A 21,933-nucleotide genomic window follows, 5' to 3' on the forward strand; every position below is an offset into this window, starting at 1 on the left:
ACTTAAGGAACTCAATCTGTATAGTCTGGAGGACAGAAGGAAAAGGGGGGACATGATCGAAACATTTAAATATGTTAAAGGGTTAAATAAGGTTCAGGAGGGAAGTGTTTTTCATAGGAAAGTGAACACAAGAACAAGGGGACACAATCTGAAGTTAGTTGGGGGAAAGATCAAAGGCAACATGAGAAAATATTATTTTACTGAAAGAGTAGTAGATCCTTGGAACAAATTTCCAGCAGACATGGTTGGTCAATCCACAGTAACTGAATTTAAACATGCCTGGGATAAACATATATCAATTGTAAGATAAAATACAGGAAATAGTATAAGGGCAGACTAGATGGACCATGAGGTCTTTTTCTCCTGTCAGTCTTCTATGTTTCTATGTTTCTAAGATCACGCAAAGAGTTAATACCACTTTATAAGCCTTGTTAAGGCCCACTTGGAATACTGCATTCAGTTTTGGTTGCTACGATGTTAAAAGGATGTTGAGACTCTAGAAAGAGTGCAGAGAAGAGCAACAAAGAGGATGAGGGGACTGGAGGCTAAAACATATGAAGAGGAAGCGATGGAGGAAGAGCAGGTCTGAATCTGATCGAACACTTGTAAGAGCTCATATTAAGACTTACAAAGTGGCGCTCAAGGCGGCAAGATGCGCGTACCATGCCGCCTTGATTGCATCAGCGGAATCCCGCCCGGCCGCTCTGTTTAGGGTGACCCGCTCCCTTCTTAACCAGGGGGGAGTTGGGGAGCCCTTGCAGAGTAGTGCCGAGGAGTTTAACACGTTTTTCGCTGGTAAAGTCGCTCAGATCCGGGCTGACCTCGACTCCAATTGTAAAACAGAGTCGACTGACAATGAGTCAGTCGAGGTGACTGGGGCACGTACTTGTCCACCTGTCTGGGAAGAGTTTGATCTGGTGACACCTGATGAAGTGGACAAGGCCATTGGAGCTGTGAGTTCCGCCACCTGTTTACTGGACCCGTGTCCCTCCTGGTTGGTCTCGGCCAGCAGGGAGGTGACACGGAGCTGGGCCCAGGAGATTACCAACGCTTCCTTGGGGAGGGGAGTTTTTCCATCACTCTATAAAGAAGCACTTGTGCGCCCCCTCCTCAAGAAGCCCTCCCTGGACCCAGCCATATTCAACAACTATCGTCCAGTCTCCAACCTTCCCTTCATGGGGAAGGTTGTCGAGAAGGTGGTGGCACTCCAGCTCCAGCGGTCCTTGGAAGAAGCCGATTATCTAGGTCCCCAGCAGTCGGGCTTCAGGCCCGGTTACAGCACGGAAACCGCTTTGGTCGCGTTGATGGATGATCTCTGGCGGGCCCGGGACAGGGGTTTATCCTCTGTCCTGGTGCTCCTCGATCTCTCAGCGGCTTTCGATACCATCGACCATGGTATCCTTCTGCACCGGTTGGAGGGGTTGGGGGTGGGAGGCACTGTGCTTCAGTGGTTCTCCTCCTACCTCTCTGGCCGGTCGCAGTCGGTGTTAGTGGGGGGTCAGAGGTCGACTCCGAGGTCTCTCCCTTGTGGAGTACCTCAGGGGTCGGTCCTCTCCCCCTTGCTATTTAACATCTACATGAAACCGCTGGGTGAGATCATCCAAGGACATGGGGTGAGGTATCATCAATATGCCGATGATACCCAGCTTTACATCTCCACCCCATGCCCAGTCAACGAAGCGGTGGAAGTGATGTGCCGGTGCCTGGAGGCTGTTGGGGCCTGGATGGGTGTCAACAGACTCAAGCTCAACCCGGATAAGACGGAGTGGCTGTGGGTTTTGCCTCCCAAGGACAATCCCATCTGTCCGTCCATTACCCTGGGGGGGGAATTACTGACCCCCTCAGAGAGGGTCCGCAACTTGGGCGTCCTCCTCGATCCACAGCTCACATTAGAGAACCATCTTTCAGCTGTGGCGAGGGGGGCGTTTGCCCAGGTCCGCCTGGTGCACCAGTTGCGGCCCTATCTGGACCGGGACTCATTGCTCACAGTCACTCAGGCCCTCATCACCTCGAGGTTTGACTACTGTAATGCTCTCTACATGGGGCTACCTTTGAAAAGTGTTCGGAAACTTCAGATCGTGCAGAATGCAGCTGCGAGAGCAGTCATGGGCCTACCTAGGTATGCCCATGTTTCACCATCACTCCGCAGTCTGCATTGGCTGCCGATCAGTTTCCGGTCACAATTCAAAGTGTTGGTTATGACCTTTAAAGCCCTTCATGGCACTGGACCAGAATATCTCCGAGACCGCCTTCTGTCGCACGAATCCCAGCGACCGATTAGGTCCCACAGAGTGGGCCTCCTCCGGGTCCCGTCAACTAAACAATGTCGGTTGGCGGGCCCCAGGGGGAGAGCCTTCTCTGTGGCGGCACCGACTCTCTGGAACCAACTCCCCCCGGAGATCAGAACTGCCCCTACTCTTCCTGCCTTCCGTAAACTCCTCAAAACCCACCTTTGCCGTCAGGCATGGGGAAACTAAACATCTTCCCCTGGGCACGTTGAATTTATATATGGTATGCTTGTGTGTGTGTGTGTATGTTAGTATAGGGGTTTTTCTTAAATTTATAATATTTTAATTAATTGGATTATGTATTGGATTGTCTTTTCACTTGTTGTGAGCCGCCCCGAGTTTTTGGAGAGGGGCGGCATACAAATCCAAATAATAAATAAAATAAAATAAGAATGGTTGCAGGAATTGGGCATGGCTAGTTTAATGAAAAGGACTAGGAGAGACTTAGAAAGCTTAGAACTACATCGCCTTAAACACGACCTAAGCATAGCCCATAAAATCATCTGCTACAACGTCCTTCCTGTCAACGACTACTTTAGCTTCAACCACAACAACACTTGAGCACACAACAGATACAAACTTGACTGCAGGAAATACAACTTTAGTAACCGAGTAGTTGATGCATGGAACTCACTACCAGACTCTGTAGTATGGTCACCTAACCCCCAACACTTTTCCCTTAGACTATCCACTGTTCACCTCTCCCGATTCCTAAGAGGTCAGTAAGGGGCGTGCATAAGTGCACCAGCGTGCCTTCCATCCCCTGTCCTAATGTTTGTCCTTTACTAGTATCATGTACTGTATATAAATATTATTATATCTTTGTATACCTCCAATACGTACTTGACAAAACAAGCAAACAAATAAAATAAATAAAATAAATAAAATAGATAGATAGATAGATAGATAGATAGATAGATAGATAGATAGATAGATAGATAGATAGATAGATAGACAGATAGATAGACAGACCTGATAGCAGTCTTCCAATATCTCAGGGGTTGCCACAAAGAAGAGGGAGTCAACTATTCTCCAAAGCCCCTGAGGGTAGAACAAGAAGCAATGGGTGGAAATTAAACATGGAGAGAAGCAACTTAGAACTAAAGAGAAATTTCCTTGCGCAAGACTACTATGCCCACCGCAGTGCCATGAATGATGGCTAACCTCTTTTCTTCTCTGCCCCGGCAGGTCTGGCTCGAAAGCTCACATGGAAAGGCTGGTGGAAGTCACCAAAGAGATAGAAACTACAGACACTTACCAGTTGCGTGATACGGAGCTGATCTATGGAGCCAAGCATGCATGGCGCAACGCTTCTCGTTGTGTGGGGAGAATCCAGTGGTCCAAGTTGCAGGTGAGGAAATATATATACTAATAAACCTTCATTGTATAGTTAGTTAATCACTCTCTTAAACTTTTGAATTTCTAGCTTCTGTTTCTGACTATTAACCATTGATAAAACAAATCCCAACTTTATGAGTCCAGAAGGAAAAGATAAGACGGAGGAAGAGGAAGTAGAAAGGAAGCTGGGAGAGAGAGGATGGAAGTAGGAAAGAGGGAGAGATGGAGAAAGAAGGTAGTGGGAAGAGAGGGAGAGAGAGGGAGGGGAGTAGTGTGAAATATAGAAGGAAGCAATATAGAAGGTGGGAGATAAAAGTATACAACGGAGCAAATTAAGTATATATGTTTATGGCATTTTGGATAGAAATGTACAACTATGGATGTTTTGATATTATGGTATATGTATGGAAGTTTATGAAAGTTTGTTGAATTTTTTTTTTAAAGTACAGATTATTCTTAGCCGGTGTTGTAGTTAGCTCTGGCCCAGCTCCTGCCCCAAGGAATGTGCAGGTGGATGCGGGGGAAACATCCACATGCCGCAGGCCTGTTTTGCTCCCGATGGAATCTGCCGACGAAGTCTCCTCTGACCAAGGCAGCATGAGTGACAGGGAAGAGGGGAGTTTGGCAGACAGCCCAGGAGGAGATCAATCATCTGTATCATCTTTGGATTCTGAACAAGAATTAATGACACATCCACGCATGCATAGGGTGATGCATAGGAGACAACAACTGAAGGATTATTAGAAGAGAAAATGAGGCCACCTGTGGTTGGGTGGGGCTCCAGTAATTAGGGCTGCTGCTATAAATAGCAGCGTGTGGGTTTGGCCGTTGTGAAACAGTATCTGATCGCAGTTCGTCAGGAATCCTGGGTTGCTGTTTTCTGGACTTTGCTTGTTGATTTTTCATGCCTTTGAAAACAAATCAGAGCAACATGTGTGTGTGTGTGTCACTTCATTGGAAGAAGAAGGGGTGTGAAGTTTCTTCACAGCTGCTAGCTAAGTACTTAATGACTGCTCAAGGTTAATTGTACAGACTACCCAGTTGTTTTGGGACGAGTGCTCTTTGCAATACAAAAAGAGTGCTTAGTTTATTTTGAATTTTGGGATAAAGAACATTGTTTTGAATTTTCAAACGTGTGTGTGTGTGTCTGAAATTTGTACCCTTGAATTTTCGGGAGGCTCCTACCAGAGAGCCCGGCAGAACAGCCAGTATGAGTATTTTTGGCAAATTGGCACACAGTCAAGTAGTCTGCAGGGCCCCCCGAATGTTCTAGGGAAGCCCTCCCAGAAGATTTGGGGGATCTGATTTAAAACAAGCTGTCCAAAAATTTTAAGTTCAGGGTTTTGCAAGCGCTATGCCCGCCCCGTTATGTTTCTTTTCATTAAACCGAAAGGAAGTAAAATCTGCTCGAACTGGAGGCAAAGCATCCTTTCTGTACAAACGTTTAATCCCCAATAAAGTGCTTTGAGAGATTTGCATGCAAAAAAGGCTGCCCTTCCGCCTACCTGGATAACTGAACTCATTTTAATCCTGCTTAAGAGTTTATCAGGGTTTACTTGCTGAGCCAGCTCCAGATGTAAGGTGGAAGGACTGACAAATTCCTTCCTTCTTTTACACGGTTTTCCTAAATTGGCCCTTCAGGATGTTAAAAACCTTTGAGTCTAACCCTGCCTTCCCTGTCTGCAGAAATTAAATCTTTCTGCTACTGTTCATGGCAGTCATTCAGGTTTAAAAATGTACGGATTTAATGCATTCGCTTACAGCACTACCTTTGTTTATTCGAGAGCAAACCTAGGCCTTGGTGTTCTGACAGTCTCAAAATAGGTGAACGGTGTGGTCAGGCGGTAGAGAAAGTGAATAGAATGCTTGGCTGCATAGCTAGAGGTATAACAAGCAGGAAGAGGGAGATTGTGATCCCGCTGTATAGAGCGCTGGTGAGACCACATTTGGAATAGTGTCTCCAGTTCTGGAGACCTCACCTACAAAAAGAGATGGATCAAATTGAACGGGTCCAAAGATGGGCTACAAAAACATTGGAAGGTCTTAAGCATAAAACTAATCAGGAAAGATTTAATTAACTCAATCTGTATAGTCTGGAGGACAGAAGGGAAAATGGGGACATGATCGAAACATTTAAATATTTTAAAAGGTTAAATAAGGTTCAGGAGGGAAGTGTTTTTAATAGGAAAGGGAACACAAGAATAAGGGGGCACAATCTGAGCTTAGTTGGGGGAAAGATCAGAAGCAGCGTGAGAAAATATTTGACTGAAAGAGTCGGAGATGCTTGGAACAAACTTCCAGCAGACATGGTTGGTAAGTCCACAGTCACTGAATTTAAACATGCCCGGGATAAACATAGATCCATCCTAAGATAAAATACAGGAAATAGCATAAGGGCAGACTAGATGGACCAGGAGGTCTTTTTCTGCAGTCAATCTCATATGTTTCTATGTTTCTTCGTTGTCTTTGTTGGTCCTTAAGATCCCAACTCCCTAACTCTTCTCTTTGAATTCTTTCCAGGTTTTTGATGCCCGGGATTGTACCACTGCCCATGGGATGTTCAACTACATTTGCAACCACATCAAATATGCCACAAACAAAGGGAACCTCAGGTGTGCGGGGGGAGTGGGTGGGTGGATGGATGAGTGGGTGTGTTCTCACACAAATGACATGATTGCATTGGACCAACACCGAGTTTGTTATCTTACGTGAGCTGGAAAGCTCAGCAGAAAACTGAGCGACCCAAAGTTAGAATCTCCCATAGCCAGTTTTCATCTAGTGGTTAAAGCACTAATCTACAATGCAAAAGAGCATCTCGGGGACCGCCTTCTGCTGCACGAATCCTAGCGACCAGTTAGGTCCCACAGAGTGGGCCTTCTCTGGGTCCCGTCAACTAAACAATGTTGTTTGGCGGGACCCAGGGGAAGAGCCTTCTCTGTGACGGACCCGGCCCTCTGGAACCAACTCCCCCCAAAGATTAGAATTGCCCCCACCCTCCTCGCCTTTCTTAAGCTTCTTAAAACCCACCTTTGCCATCAGGCATGGGGGAACGGAGATATTCTTTCCCCCTAGGCCTTTACAATTTATGCATGGTATGTTTGTATGTATGTTTGGTTTTATAATAAGGGTTTTTTCATTGTTTTAGTATTGGATTGTTACATGCTGTTTTTTACCACTGTTAGCTGCCCCAAGTCTACAGGGAGGGGTGGCATACAAATCCAATCAATCAATCAATCAATTAAAAAAAGCTGGTCCATAAGTCTTAAACTTGCCAAGGTTGGAGGTTAAAAGCTAGTCTTAGAACAGAATAGAAGAACAGAGTAGGAAGGGACCTTGGAGGTCTTCTAGTCCAACCCCCTGCTTAGGCAAGAAACCCTACACTACTTCAGACAGATGGTTATCCAACATCTTCTTTAAAACTTCCAGTGTTGGGGCATTCACAACTTCTGGAGGCAAGCTATTCCACTGATTAACTGTTCTAACTGTCAGGAACTTTCTCCTTAATTCTAAATTACTTCTCCCCTTGTTTAGTTTCCATCCATTGCTTATTGTCCTACCCTCAGGTGCTTTGGAGAATAGGTTGACCCTTGAGATATTTGGAACACTGCTATCATGTCTCCTCTGGCCCTTCTTTTCATTAAACTAGACATACCTACTTTCTCTAACCGTTCTTCATATGTTTTAGCCTCCAGTCCCCTAATCATCTTTGTTGCTCTTCTTTGCACTTTTTCTAGAGTCTCAACATCCTTTTTGCATCGTGGCAACCAAAACTGAATGCAGTATTGCAAGTGTGGCCTTACCAGGGCCTTATAAAGTGGTATTAACACTTCACGTGATCTTGATTCTCTCCCTCTCTTGATGAAGCCTAGAACTGTGTTGGCTTTTTTGGCAGCTGCTGCACACATCTGGCTCCTATTTAAATGGTTGTCCAGTGACTAGGACTCCAGGATCCCTCTCACAGTTACTGCTCTTGAGCAATGTACCACATATATTGTACCTGTGCATTTTGTTTTTCTTGCCTAAATGTAGAACCTGACTTTTTTCACCATTGAATTTCATTTTGTTAGCTAGTGTCCATTTTTCAAGTTTGTCAAATATTGTTTGTATTTTGCACCTATCTTCTGGAGTGTGGGCTATTCCTGCCAGTTTGATGTCATCTGCAAATTTGACGAGTCCCCCATTTATACCCTCGTCCAAGTCTTAAAACCGTGACATCCTCCATCGCACGGAGAGTTAAATAATCTCTCAATATCTACTTTACGGCACTGCCAGGAGCAAATGTTGAGTTTTATCCCATATCTACTTGCATATAAATCTACCCAGGGATAAACTGACTCTCAAATGTTTAACCAAAGTACCATGAAAAGTGGATTATCCATGGATAAGCCTATAGTGAACATTAAACAATACAAACATTTTGAAGGTCAGCTTCTCTGTGGTAGGTGCATTTTATAGATATTTTGCTTAAAAATTTAAGGGTCTTCTTATCCTCAGATGTGCAGAAAAATTCCACAGAGATTATTTCCAGCCCCTGCGTGCAAATATTTAATGCAGCTGCGAGAGCAATCATGGGCTTTCCCAAAAATGCCCATGTAACACCAACACTCCGCAGTCTGCATTGCTTGCCGATCAGTTTCCGGTCACAATTCAAAGTATTGGTCATCACCTATAAAGCCCTTCATGGCACCGGACCAGGGTATCTATGAGACCGCCTTCTGCCGCAAGAATCCCAGCGACCGGTAGGTCCCACAGAGTGGGCCTTCTCCAGGTCCCGTCAACAAAACAATGTCGTTTGGCAGGGGCCAGGGGAAGAGCCTTCTCTGTGGTGGCCCCGGCCCTCTGGAACCAACTCCCCCCGGAGATTAGAATTGCCCCCACCCTCCTTGCCTTTCGTAAGCTCCTTAAAACCCACCTCTGCCATCAGAGAACTGAGATATTCTTTCCCCCTAGGCCTTTACAATTTATGCATGGTATGTTTGTTTGTATGTATGTTTGGTTTTTACAATAAGGGTTTTTTAGCTGTTTTAGTATTGGATTTACATGCTGTTTTTTATTATTGTTGTTAGCCGCCCCGAGTCTTCGGAGAGGGGCGACATACAAATCCAATCAATCAATCAATCAATAAATCAATAAATCAATCAATAAATCAATCAATCAACCAACTGCACTAAAGATTGAGAATCAATCCTACACTGAACTCTTGACAATGTTGTCTGCCCAGCTGAGAGTTTGTGGCTGGCATCCTTGACGTTCTCAGCCAGGCCCAACCACAGAGGACATGAAGAAAAACAGACCTCAAGATCATGTGACGTACCGCTTTATAAAACTCTAGGTTCACCATCACTGGTATAGGATCTGCTGCTTGAACAAGGGCTGGGCTAGAAGACCTCCAAGGTCCCTTCCAGCTTATTCTCTTCCAATAATGGCAAACTTTTTTTTTCTTCAGGTGCCAAAATAGTGCACATGCCCACACCCATATTCAATGCCCTCATGCGCCACCACTACCCAATTTCATGACTTCCAGTAGGCCTGGTAGCACATTTTTTGCCCTCTCCAGGCTCGAGAGAGGTTTTTGGAGCTTGGGGAGGGCAGAAATGCCCTCCCAGAGCTCCATATGAGCCAAAAATCAGCTGGTTGGTGCCTAGATGTGTGCTGGACATGTACGGCTCATGTGCAGCAGACATGGCTCTGCGTGCCACCTGTGGCACACATGCCATAGGTTTGTCATCTATTCTATTCCTTATGTTGTGGGCTCCTGGCTAAGTGCTTCTGCAGAGTAACTCTCCTTCCATTGCATTGGCTACCGATCTGTTTCTGGGCACAATTCAAAGTGTTGATAATGACCTATAAAGCCCTACATGGCATAGGACCAGACTATTTCCGAGACCGCCTTCTGCCACACGAATCCCAGCGACCAGTGAGGTCCCACAGAGTTGGTCTCCTTAGAGTCCCGTCAACCAAACAATGTTGTTTGGTTGGACCTAGGGGAAGAGCCTTCTCTGTGGGGGGCCCGGCCCTCTGGAATCAGCTCCCCCCGGAGATTCGTACTGCCCCCACACTCCTCGCCTTCCGAAAGAGTTTAAAAACTCATCTTTGCTGCCAGGCCTGGGGTTCCTTAGATCTTCCGCCTGATGCTTTAGTTTGATTGTTGAATGAATGACATTGATAGATTTTTAATTAGAATTTTAAAGATCATTTTTAATGTATTAATTGGATTGTTATTGTTGTTTCTTGTTTTTCTGTGCATGCTGTGAGCCAACCCGAGTCCTCGGAGAGGGGCGGCATACAAATCCAATTAAATCTAAATCTAAATCAGTAGGAGTGCTAAACCGGTCCCCCATTTTTTCCCTTGTCCTCCTAGGTCTGCCATCACCATCTTCCCCCAGAGAACTGATGGCAAACATGACTTCCGAGTCTGGAACTCTCAGCTCATCCGTTATGCCGGCTATAAACAACCAGATGGTTCCATCTTGGGGGATCCAGCTAGTGTGGAGCTGACTGAGGTTGGTGCATGATGTAGGGGGACCTACATTATACTATAAGGATGAGCATACCTGTGTTGGGGAAATCCCTTGAATTGTTGTCATATGGGAGAAAGATCTTGGGAGACTGGAAGGAGATAGATCACAGATAAGGAAATGGATGTGGGAAGTGTTCCAGAAGGGAGAGGAGAGGAGGGGAGAGGAGAAGAAAGGAGAGGGAGAGAGAGAGGAAAGGAGGGGGAAGAGAGGAGGAGGAGGAGGGAGAAGGAGGAGAATGGAAGAGGGAGAAGGAGGAGGAGGGGAAGAGGAGGAGGAGGAAGAAGGAGGAGGAAGCTAGAGGAAGAGGAGGGAGGAGGAAGAGAAGAAGGAGGAAAAGGAGGAGGAAGGAGGAGGAGGAGGAGGAGGAAAAGGAGGAGGAGGAGGAGGAGGGGGAGGAGGAGGAGGAAAAGGAGGAAAAAGGAGGAGAAGGAAAAGGAGGAGGAGGAGGAAAAGGAGGAAGAAGGAGGAGAAGGAAGAGGAGGAGGAGGAGGAGGAAAAGGAGGAGGAAGAAGGAGGAGGAGGAAGAAGGAGGAAGAAGGAGGAGGAGGAGGAGGAGGAGGAGGAAGGAGGAGGAGGAAGGAGGAGGAGAAGGAAGAAGAGGAGGAGGAGGAAAAGGAGGAGGAAAAGGAGGAGGAAGGAGGAGGAGAAGGAAGAGGAGGAGGAGGAGGAAAAGGAGAAGGAGGAGGTGAAGGAAGAGGAAGAGGAGGAAGGAGGAGGAAGAAGGAGGAGGTGAAGAAGGGAGGAAGAGGAGGAGAAGGAAATGTATTCATACTTGTGAACTAATAATTAGAACTCATAGCTGTGTGTCTCATCTGGAGCACCTCGAAGGGCTAAAAAGAAAAAAAAATTGACTGCATTTATTTTTTTAAAAGACTTCTGAATCCAAGCCTGCTTACTTGTAATCTTTCCGTTTTGATTGTCACCGACCTCTTACAAACTCGATTTTGCAGCTACAGTTTGTTGCTTTTTTAATAGCAGTTTGACACCAATTAACGTGATCCTTCAGGCTTATTCCAAAGCTTCTTTAAGCAACTGAACACTTCATCAATTCGAAGCTTATTCAAAGGAAACCGTGCAAAATTTGAACAGAAGTGCCCGGTGACAACAACAGGGCTCACTACTGAACATGAAATGGAATATAGTTTGGTGCATGTGAAACCCTGTTGGTTTATTTTTCTACTGGTTCAGAAATCGCGAGAATAAAATTGAACTCTCTGCTGTAAATTGATAGTAGAGTCTTGGTAGTAGTTATGCTCCCATCATCCTCAACCTCCAGTCATGGGCTGCTGCCTACACAGGGGTGGGGGGACACAGAGGGTAGCAAAAATTGAGCTTACATATAGTAGATACAGTGGTACCTCGACATACGAGTTTAATTCGTTCCAGACCCGAACTCGTAAGTAGATCAACTCGTATCTCGAACGAATTTTCCCCATATGAATTAATGTAAATAATTCTAATTGGTTCCAGCCCTCAAAAAAGTCCCAAAGTTAGCCTAAATTATGAAAAAAAAGACATGTTTTTAATTAATAAATGTGCATGCAACACGTATAAATAAACAATAAAATAAATAATGAAAAGAGAAATGTACAAAATACAATAAGAAAATGTATAAAACACGGTACAGTAACCTTACCTTTGCGACAGACGAGTGCGGCTGTGTACTGTAGGCTACGTAAACAAAACAACAATTCCATAGTTAAATGGTATAAAACTTTGTTTTGCGCGCTAACACATGCGAATTGCCGAGATAACCGGAAGCAAGGGGATTCTGGGTCAGAGAGGTGATGCGCCAACTAGCGGTAGCATCCTGAAGCTCGGCTCATATCCCAAATTTGAGCTCGGGTGTCGAACAGAAATTTCGCGTCGCGGCTTGTAACTTGGAATACTCGCATGTGGAGCAGCTCGTATCTAGAGGTACCACTGTAATATATATTTTTGAGTGTCTGTGTATAATATGTATGTATATATATGGCATATACAGTGTTCCCTCAATTTTCGTGGGGGATGCGTTCCGAGACCGCCCGCGAAAGTCGAATTTCCGCGAAGTAGAGATGCGGAAGTAAATACACTATTTTTGGCTATGAACAGTATCACAAGCCATCCCTTAACACTTTAAACCCCTAAATTGCAATTTCCCATTCCCTTAGCAACCATTGAGATTATTACTCACCATGTTTATTTATTAAAGTTTATTTTAAAAATATTTATTAAAGGCAGATGAAAGTTTGGCGATCACATATGATGTCATCGGGCGGGAAAAACCGTGGTTTAGGGAAAAAACCCACGAAGTAGTTTTAATTAATATTTTTGAAAAACCGTGGTATAGACTTTTCACGAAGTTCGAACCCGCGAAAATCGAGGGAACACTGTATACATAGAATTAAATTGTATATTTTGGATGTTCAGTCATAGTAAATAGATAGGGCAATTGTCTCTCTGTGAAGCGAGGAGAAGCCAGGCATCCTAACCCCTACCCTTGACATGAGTGACGTCAAGTTGGCCACCGTTAAGCCAGTCACATGACCTTTAAGCCACTCCCCGGTCACATGATCATCAAGGCACTCCCACCTGGCCACGTGGCCAGCAAGCCACTCCTACCAAGTCACAGGGTTGACAAGCCAACTCCCATCCAGTCACATGACCATCAAGCCACACCCACAAAATAAGCCACGTCCACGGTGTGGTAGTAAAAAATGTTGTGGCCTTTCACTGTCAATATCCCACATGCAAAGAATGTGCCACTTTAAGAAGCATTCTGCGGATCGACAAACAGATGTTAGTAGAATTTATTTATTTTATTTATTTATTTGTCAAACAAGTATAGTATTATAGTACATATTAACATAACATAACATAAGTAGAACGTAGTAATAGAAAGGATAATAAGGCAATAGGACAGGGACATTAGGCACAAAAGTGCACTTACGTACGCCCCTTACAGACCTCTTTAGAATTCACATTTTGTGCTTGTGTTTTGTTGCGCGGAGATTCACCAACCTACTTTTTCCTTTCCTTTGGCTGCAGATTTGCATACAACAAGGGTGGAAAGCCCCCTATGGCCGATTCGACATCCTGCCACTCCTACTCCAGGCCAATGGGAATGATCCTGAGCTTTTTGAGATCCCGTCTGATTTAGTGTTGGAAGTCCCCATTCGACACCCCAAGTAAGTCCAAATGTTCTTGGCTCTGGAAGGATATAAGGGAATATGAACCGCTCCAAACTTGACTGTAAAAAATGTGACTTTAACAATCGAGTTGTCGAAGCGTGGAACTCATTACCGGACTCAATAGTGTCAACCCCTAACCCCCAACATTTCTCCCTTAGACTATCCACGACTGACCTCTCCAGGTTCCTAAGAGGTCAGCAAGGTGCACTAGCCTGCCTTTCGTCCCCTGTCCAATTGTCTTTCCTTTATCTCATATATCATATATATTTTCTTCCTTTCATATATCTTCTCCTCTATTTTTACATATTATCTTTATATATATTACTTCATGTCTATGCTCTTCCATATGTATTGTGTATTGGACAAATGAATAAATAAATAAAATAAAAATAAATAACTGGGAAAGGTGCAAAAATGGGCAACGACAATGGAGCACCTCCCTTATGAAATCAGGTTGCAAGGCCTTGGTCTTGGTCAGCCTTGAAAGACGGCGTTTAAGAGGTGACTTGATCGAAGGGTGTAAAATCATGCATGGGCAGAGGTGGGCTGCTAAGGTATAATGACTATGTGTGCTCTTCTCCAGTGCTAGCGGAGTCCAGCGCAATTCTGCTACTGCACCTGGGCAGGTAGTGAAATCGCGCGCAGACACGCAGGTGCGCCCGTGGTGTGGTGCACCTGATTTTGCTACCTGCCCAGGTAGGACTCTGCTAACACTCAGAGCCACGGGGGCGAGCACATGTCGCCATTCCACCACAGTCCACTTCTGTGCATGGGATAGAAAAATTCTTTTCTCTATCACACAATACTAGGACAAGGGGTCTCTCCCTAAAGCTCACAGGTAAGAAAGCGAGGACAAATAAAGGGAAATATTTCTTCGCCCAACGGGTCGTTGGTTTATAGAATTCACTTCCAGAAGAGGTCATGACAGCTGTCAGCCTGGATAGCTTCAAGGCAGGATTAGACAGATTCATGGATGCCAAGTGTATCGGTGGTTATTGAAATGGATGTCCAAGTGCCGCCTCTATGTTGGTGGAGGCAGGAAGGATTCCCTTGAGTCCCATTTGTTGGGGGTCAAGGGAAAGAGAGGGTCTTGCCTTCTCTTTCTGCTCAAAATCCCCATGGACAATTGGTGGGCCACTGTGTGACACAGAATGCTGGACTCGATGGGCTTTGGCCCGATTCAGCATGGCTCTTCTTATGTTCTTATGTTGATTTATTTATTTATTTATTTATTTTATTGGATTTGTATGCCCGCCCCTCTCCGTGGACTCGGGGCGGCTAACAACAGTGACAAAAAACAGAATGTAAAAATCCAATACTACAACAGCTAAAAACCCTTGTTATAAAACCAATCATACATACAAACATACCATGCATAAATTGTAGAAGCCTAGGGGGAGAGAATATCTCAGTTCCCCCATGCCTGACGACAGAGGTGGGTTTTGAGGAGCTTACGAAAGGCAAGGAGGGTGGGGGCTATTCTAATCTCTGGGGGGAGTTGGTTCCAGAGGGTCGGGTCCGCCACAGAGAAGGCTCTTCCCCTGGGCCCCGCCAACCTACATTGTTTAGTTGACGGGACCTGGAGAAGGCCCACTCTGTGAGACTTAACTGGTCGCTGGGATTCGTGCGGCAGAAGGCGGTCCCTGAGATAATGATGTCAAATGGCGCTGAGTTCCCAAACTTAATTATATTGTGGGACTTTCGAGATAGGGCTGCATTAACTTAACTTAGGCATGCAATTTGCTGTGAGCCTCAAAACATGATGGACTGATAATTGATTGATAGCAATGGCAATGGCACTTAGACTTATATACCGCTTGGCAGTGCTTTACAGCCCTCTGTGGTTTACAAAGTTGGCATCTTGCGTCCAACAATCTGGGTCCTCATTTTACCAACCTCGGAAGGATGGAAGGCAGAGGCAATAGTATTTAGACTCGTACTATTCTACTATGGCAGGCCAAAGTCTCTAACTGCAAATGATGGGCTTCAGCCTGACAGGCGGCCCCCCTTCACAAAGCGGAAACAACTCCTGAAACAATAGAATGAAACACACGGGTTAATATCACTTTTAACGCCCACTTACAGATGCCATTTCGAAACACTGCTGCAGCTATGCTATCTGTCTGAAGAAAGGCAAAATTTACACATGCACTCCTGACATTTCAAATAATAATAATAATAATAATAATAATAATAATAATAATAATAATTTATTAGCTTTGTATGCTGCCCCTCCCCAAGGACTCGGGGCGGCTCACAACAACATAAACAGTGTACAAATCCAACTTTAAAATACAATTTAAAACCCTTAGAATAAAAAAAAAAAATCACAGAGCCTTGACAATTGGTGTGTGTGTTAGTTTCCCCATGCCTGGTGGCAAAAATGAGTTTTTAATAACTTACGAAAGGCGAGGAAGGTGGGGGCAGTCCTAAACTCTGGGGGGAGTTGGTTCCAGAGGGCTGGGGCCACCACAGAGAAGGCTCTTCCCCTGGGTCCCACCAGATGACATTGTTTAGTCAACGGGACCTGGAGAAGGCCAACTCTGTGGGACCTAATCGGCCGCTGGGATTCGTGCGGCAGAAGGCGGTCTTGGAAGTATTCTGTAGGGCTTTGTAGGTCATAACTAACACTAACAATGTATATCTAAAGTTTTGCATTCGTACCGTTACTGTAGGCTGAGGGGAAAAAATGTGGTGCATTGCTTTCTGGGCGACCGTCGTATTTATTTATTTATTTATTTTTCCTCCTTTAACAGAATCGAGTGGTTTAAAGACCTCGGGCTTCAATGGTACGGCTTGCCAGCTGTTTCTAACATGCTTCTGGAGGTCGGAGGGCTGGAATTCTCTGCCTGCCCCTTCAGCGGCTGGTACATGGGCACCGAAATCGGAGTCCGGGATTACTGTGACAGCTCTCGTTACAACATCCTAGAGGTAGCCCCTCTCTCTCTCATCATACTTCCGGATCTTTGAAACCCTTCAAGGAGATTTATTTATTTCATTTTATTTTATTCTATTCTATTCTATTCTATTCTATTCTATTCTATTTATTTTATTTTATTTTATTTTATTTTATTTTATTTTATTTTTTTATTTATATTTTTTGTTTGTTTGTTTGTTTGTTTATTAGATTTGTATGCCGCCCCTCTCTGCAGACTAGGGGCGGCCCCCAGCAGTGATAAAAAACAACACATGGTAACAAATCTAATATTTAAAATCTAAAATAGCAATTTTACATTAAAAATCTTAAAAAAAAACCAGTATATAAAAACATACACACAATCATATCATACATAAAACGACATAGGCAAGGGGAGAGATCTCAGTCCCCCCATGCTTGATGGCAGAGGTGGGTTTTTAGGAGTTCACAAAAGTCAAGGAGGGTGGGGGCAATCCTAATCTCTGGGGGGAGAGCTGGTTCCAGAGGGTTGGGGCCACCACAGAGAAGGCTCTTCCCCTGGGTCCCGCCAGACGACATTGTTTAGTCGACGGGACCCGGAGAAGGCCAACTCTGTGGGACCTAACCGGCCGCTTGGATCCCCTCTCAACAAAAAGACAATATACAATATAAATGACTTTAAAATCCAATTAATTTAACTAATTGCTCTAAAAACCCTATAATAACATTTAAAAGTCACTCATTTCCATTTGTACAACAGACCTACATTATACTCAGGGGGAGAGAATTTAATGGTCCCAAGCCTGGCTTCCCCTCGCAAGAGTTTATGTCCTCTGCCATTCCCACCCAGCAACCAGGCAGAGAACCAGTTGCTAAAATTTTGGAATTCTTTCCCTGATTTCAAGCATCATTTCACGTCTAATTGGGATGAACCCAGTGATGGGCTGCTACCCCAGCAGGAGGGGGACGTAGTGGAGGTAGTAAGTTTATGCACTATTTATTGAATACTTAATAATTTTTTCAATTGTCCTTCCTTCTCTAGTATCATAGTTTGATCCTTAATTCCTTTTAAAATAGGAAATAATTTTAAATAAATTTTTAAATTTTAATTTAATAGGAAATAATTAAATAGTATGTTTCTACCCATAAATGCTTTAATCATTTTAATCATGATCTAGAACTGAACTTTTATAGCAATTCAAGAAAATTGAGCTACTTGCCTAATCTGTTATCATACCGAACCTTGTGGGTTCAGTACCAAACCTTAAAATATTCCTGTGCCCCTCAACAAATAATGCTGTCTATCATTTGTCCTTTTTCTGGCTGGTCAAATAATGCGACTTAATCAACTGAAAAAGAGTCCAAGCACCTGTTTGACAACTTATCTTAATCGGTAAGCCACTCCCACCCAGTCACATGACATTTAAGCCACCCCGTGGTCACATGATTGCCAAGCCACTCCCACCTGATCACATGGCCGGCAAGCCATTCCTACCTGGTCACATTACCATGAAGCCACACCCACACAATAAGCCACGCCCATAGCATGGTAGTAAAAAAAAATTTGCAGCCCTTCACTGGATGAACCCATTTTGTTTTTGCGTTTCAGGAAGTGGCTAAAAAAATGAACTTAGACATGCGGAAAACATCTTCTCTCTGGAAGGATCAGGCACTCGTGGAAATCAACATTGCAGTCCTGTACAGTTTCCAGGTACGGGCCAGATAATTTCATAAAACAATAGCCGTTTGTTAGAAATATATGTAGACCTAGTAAATACTTAGAACAGTGTTTTTCAACCAGTGTGCCGCGGCACACTAGTGTGCCGTGAGACATGGTCAGGTGTACCGCGAAGCTCAGAGAGAGAAAGAAAGCAAGAGAGAGAGAGAAAGAGAACAAGAAAGAGAGAGAAAGCAAGAGAGAGAGAAAAAGAACAAGAGAAAGAAAGAAAGAGAAAAAGAAAGAGAGGGAGGGAAGGAGAGAGAGCGAAAGACATAGAAGGAGGGAGGGAGAGAGAAAGAGAGGAAGGAAGGAAGGAAGGAAGAGAAAGAAAGAGGGATGGAGAGAGAAAGAAGGAAGGCAGAGAAAGAGGGAGGGAGAGAGAAATAGAGCGAAAGGGAGTGAAAGGGAGGAAGAGAGAGAATTTTTTTGTCCAAACTTTTTTAGCCCCCACCCTCCCCCCGCTCAATGTGCCCCAGGGTTTCGAAAATGTAAAAAATGTGCCGCTGCTCAAAAAAGGTTGAAAATCACTGACTTAGAAGATTGACGGCAGAAAAAGACCTCACGCTCCATCTAGTCTGCCCTTATACTATTTCTTGTATTTTATCTTAGGATGGATATATGTTTATCCCAGGCATGTTTCAATTCAGTTCCTGTGGATTTATCGACCACGTCTGCTGGAAGTTTGTTCCAAGCATCTACTACTCTTTCAGTAAAATAATATTTTCTCACATTACTTCTTTTATATATAAATTTCTTTATTGATTTCCAAAAAAAAAAAAAGAATAGAAGAAAATATTTCTCACATATTTTGTTCTAGTTTTACAGATCTTAATCCATTTCTATTACCTTTTCGATACATCATTCATTTCTTTATATATATGTACATTCAAATATAAATATCATGAGTAGAGTTTACTATTAAGGTAGAAAGAAATACATAGAAAGAGAAATCATACATCTTTTTTCCCCCCTTCATTTTCATTAGTATTGTAATGTGAGAAAACATTGTTTTACTGTATTGAGGGAATTATTTGTTTAGCAGAGTGATGGTGTTCAGGGAAAAAACTGTTCTTGTGTCTAGTTGTCTTGGCATGCAGTGCTCTGTAGCAACATTTTGAGGGTAGGAATTGAAACTATTTATGTCCAGGATGCGAGGGGTCAGCAAATATTTTCACAGCCCTCTTTTTGGAACAAGCCATGACCCGGATGACTTGGAATTTTGAATTGAATCGATGCATATAGAATCGAATAGAATATAATTTTATTGGCCAAGTGTGATTTTACACACAAGGAATTTGTCTTGGTGCAGATGCTCTCAGCGTACATAAAATAAAATATACATTTGTCAAGAATCATGTGGTACAACACTTAATGATTGTCATAGGGGTCAAATAAGCAATGAAGAAGCAATATTAATAAAAATCTTAGGATATAAGCAACAAGTTACAGTCATACAGTCAACATGGGAGGAAATGGGTGATAGGAATGATGAGAAAAACTAGTAGAATAGAAGTGCAGATTTAGTAGAAAGTCTGACAGTGTTGAGGGAAATATTTGTTTAGTAGAGTGATGGCGTTCGGAAAAAACTGTTCTTGTGTCTAGTTGTCTTGGTGTGCGTGAACTAAGTCCTAAAATGGTGCCTTTGTTCAGGTAGAACATGTGTCACCGCCTCCCATTTATAGAGTCCACCTTCTCTCTACAGAGTGACAAGGTGACGATTGTGGATCACCACTCGGCTACCGAGTCCTTCATCAAACACATGGAGAATGAATACCGCTGTCGGGGAGGTTGTCCGGCCGACTGGGTCTGGATTGTCCCACCCATGTCTGGAAGCATCACCCCTGTCTTCCACCAGGAAATGCTCAACTACAGACTGACACCGTCCTTTGAGTATCAGGTACTGTTTCCTTAATTATTAATTAATTAATCTGCTGCACGAATCCCAGTGACCAGTTAGGTCCCACAGAGTCCGGGTCCCGTCAACTAAACAATGCCACTTGGCGGGACCCAGGGGAAGAGCCTTCTCTGTGGCGGCCCCGGCCCTCTAGAATTGCCCCCACCCTCCTTGCCTTTCGTAAGCTCCTTAAAATCCACCTCTGCCACCAGGCATGGGGGAATTGAGATACTCTTTCCCCCTAGGCCTTTACAATTTTATGCATGGTATGTCTGAATGTATGATTGGTTTTTTATTATAATGGGTTTTAATTGTTTTTAGTATTGGATTATTGCTATACGCTGTCTTATTATTGCTGTCAGCCGCCCCGAGTCTCCGGAGAGGGGCGGCATACAAATCCAATAAATAAAATAAAATAATAAATAATTATTATTATAATAAAATCCTAATAATATAAAAACACTCATTCAACAAAAACCACACAATCGTTGTTGCTCTTCCCTGGACTCTTTCCAGAGTCTCAGCATCTTTTTTATATATTTTATATTGTATTTTCCTATTGTAGTGGCCAAAACTTGTATTCCAGGTTCTTCTCTTTCAACTTTTTTCTCTCCTTCCAGCCTGACCCTTGGAACACCCACATCTGGAAAGGGGTCAATGGCACCCCCACCAAGAAGAGAGCAATTGGCTTTAAAAAATTAGCTAAGTAAGTATGCAGCCACTCCGCTACATTTCCCTGTGTGTAACACAGTCTTAGAAGTGCCGTTAAACTTTAAGCAGCCTATTCATGGATGATTTATTTATTTATTTATTTATTTATTTATTTATTTATTTATTATTCATTTGTCCAATACACAAATACATAGGAAGAAAAATAGATATGTGATAATATAAAAGAGAGTGAAAGTGAACTTAGAGGAGAGGATATATGAAAGGAAGAGAATATATAAGATAGGTGAAAGAAAGGAAAGACAATTGGACAGGGGACGAAAGGCACACCACTGCACTTATGTACGCCCCTTACTGGCCTCTTAGGAACCTGGAGAGGTCAATCGTGGAGAGTCTAAGGGAGAAATGTTGGGGGTTAGGGGTTGACACAGTTGAATCCGGTAATGAGTTCCACGCTTCGATAACTCGATTGTTGAAATCATATCTTTTACAGTCAAGTTTGGAGCGGTTCGTATTAAGTTTGAATCTGTTGCGTGCTCTTGTGTTGTTGCGGTTGAAGCTGAAGTAGTCATTGACCGGTAGGACGTTGCAGCATATGATCTTGTGGGTAATACTCAAATTGTGTTTTAGGCGCCGTAGTTCTAGGCTTTCTAGGCCCAGGATTGTTAGTCTATTTTCGTAGGATATTCTGTTTCGAGTGGAGTGAAGGGCTCTTCTGGTGAAATATCTTTGGACATTTTCAAGGGTGTTGATGTCTGAGATGTGATATGGGTTCCAGACAGATGAGCAGTAGTCTAGGATAGGTCTGGCAAAAGTTTTGTAGGCTCTTGTGAGTAGTGTGAGATTGCCTGAGCAGAAGCTGCGTAGGATCAGGTTAACAACTAGAGGCTTTTTTGGCGATATTGTTGCAGTTGGCTTTAGCACTTAGGTCATTCGATATTAGTATTCCAAGGTCTTTTACAGAATGCGGGTTAGCAGTGAGAGATTGTTTATTCAGTTCGTATGTGCGATTAGGATTCTTTTTGCCAATGTGGAGGGTAGAGGGTACACAAACCCTGAAAATCCTGGTTGAGTATCTCAGCTCTCCCGCACCGCAGGCATCTTATTGGGTATCTTTAATAAGAAGTATAAAAAAGAAAGCTAATATCTGATTATCCATATCTTGACAGCTGCAAGGATTACATAGGCCCAACAATGGAAAAGTGAAATAAATACCAGAAGAGGGGATGGTAATTAAAAAGGTGATGGATTGTGCAGAGGTGGATAGGCTATCAAGTAAACTAGAAGAGAAAGAAGATTCAGGCTATTATAAAATATGGGATAACTTCTATAACAGGTTAAAAGAAAGAAAGGATAAAAGAAAAGAAATTACACAGAAAGACAGCCCGAGTGGTCAATATAGAAACTTATAGAAAACTATGCAGGTATGCAAATATG

General features: G+C 43.6%; 1 protein-coding gene across 2 annotated transcripts in view; it reads left to right on the forward strand.

The window, feature by feature from the left end:
• Positions 1-21,933, forward strand: part of NOS1 (nitric oxide synthase 1) — a 113,137-nt gene that overhangs the window by 51,607 nt on the left and 39,597 nt on the right. For both annotated transcript variants that reach the window (XM_070763077.1, XM_070763076.1), the window contains exons 5-12: positions 3,477-3,639; positions 6,147-6,238; positions 9,988-10,129; positions 13,175-13,314; positions 16,074-16,248; positions 17,823-17,924; positions 19,636-19,830; positions 20,448-20,533. In XM_070763077.1, the coding sequence (XP_070619178.1) occupies positions 3,477-3,639; positions 6,147-6,238; positions 9,988-10,129; positions 13,175-13,314; positions 16,074-16,248; positions 17,823-17,924; positions 19,636-19,830; positions 20,448-20,533 (1,095 nt within the window). The remainder of the gene's footprint in view (positions 1-3,476; positions 3,640-6,146; positions 6,239-9,987; positions 10,130-13,174; positions 13,315-16,073; positions 16,249-17,822; positions 17,925-19,635; positions 19,831-20,447; positions 20,534-21,933) is intronic.

The sequence above is a fragment of the Erythrolamprus reginae genome, chromosome 10 (assembly GCF_031021105.1).
Source record: "Erythrolamprus reginae isolate rEryReg1 chromosome 10, rEryReg1.hap1, whole genome shotgun sequence".
Lineage (NCBI taxonomy): Eukaryota > Metazoa > Chordata > Lepidosauria > Squamata > Dipsadidae > Erythrolamprus > Erythrolamprus reginae.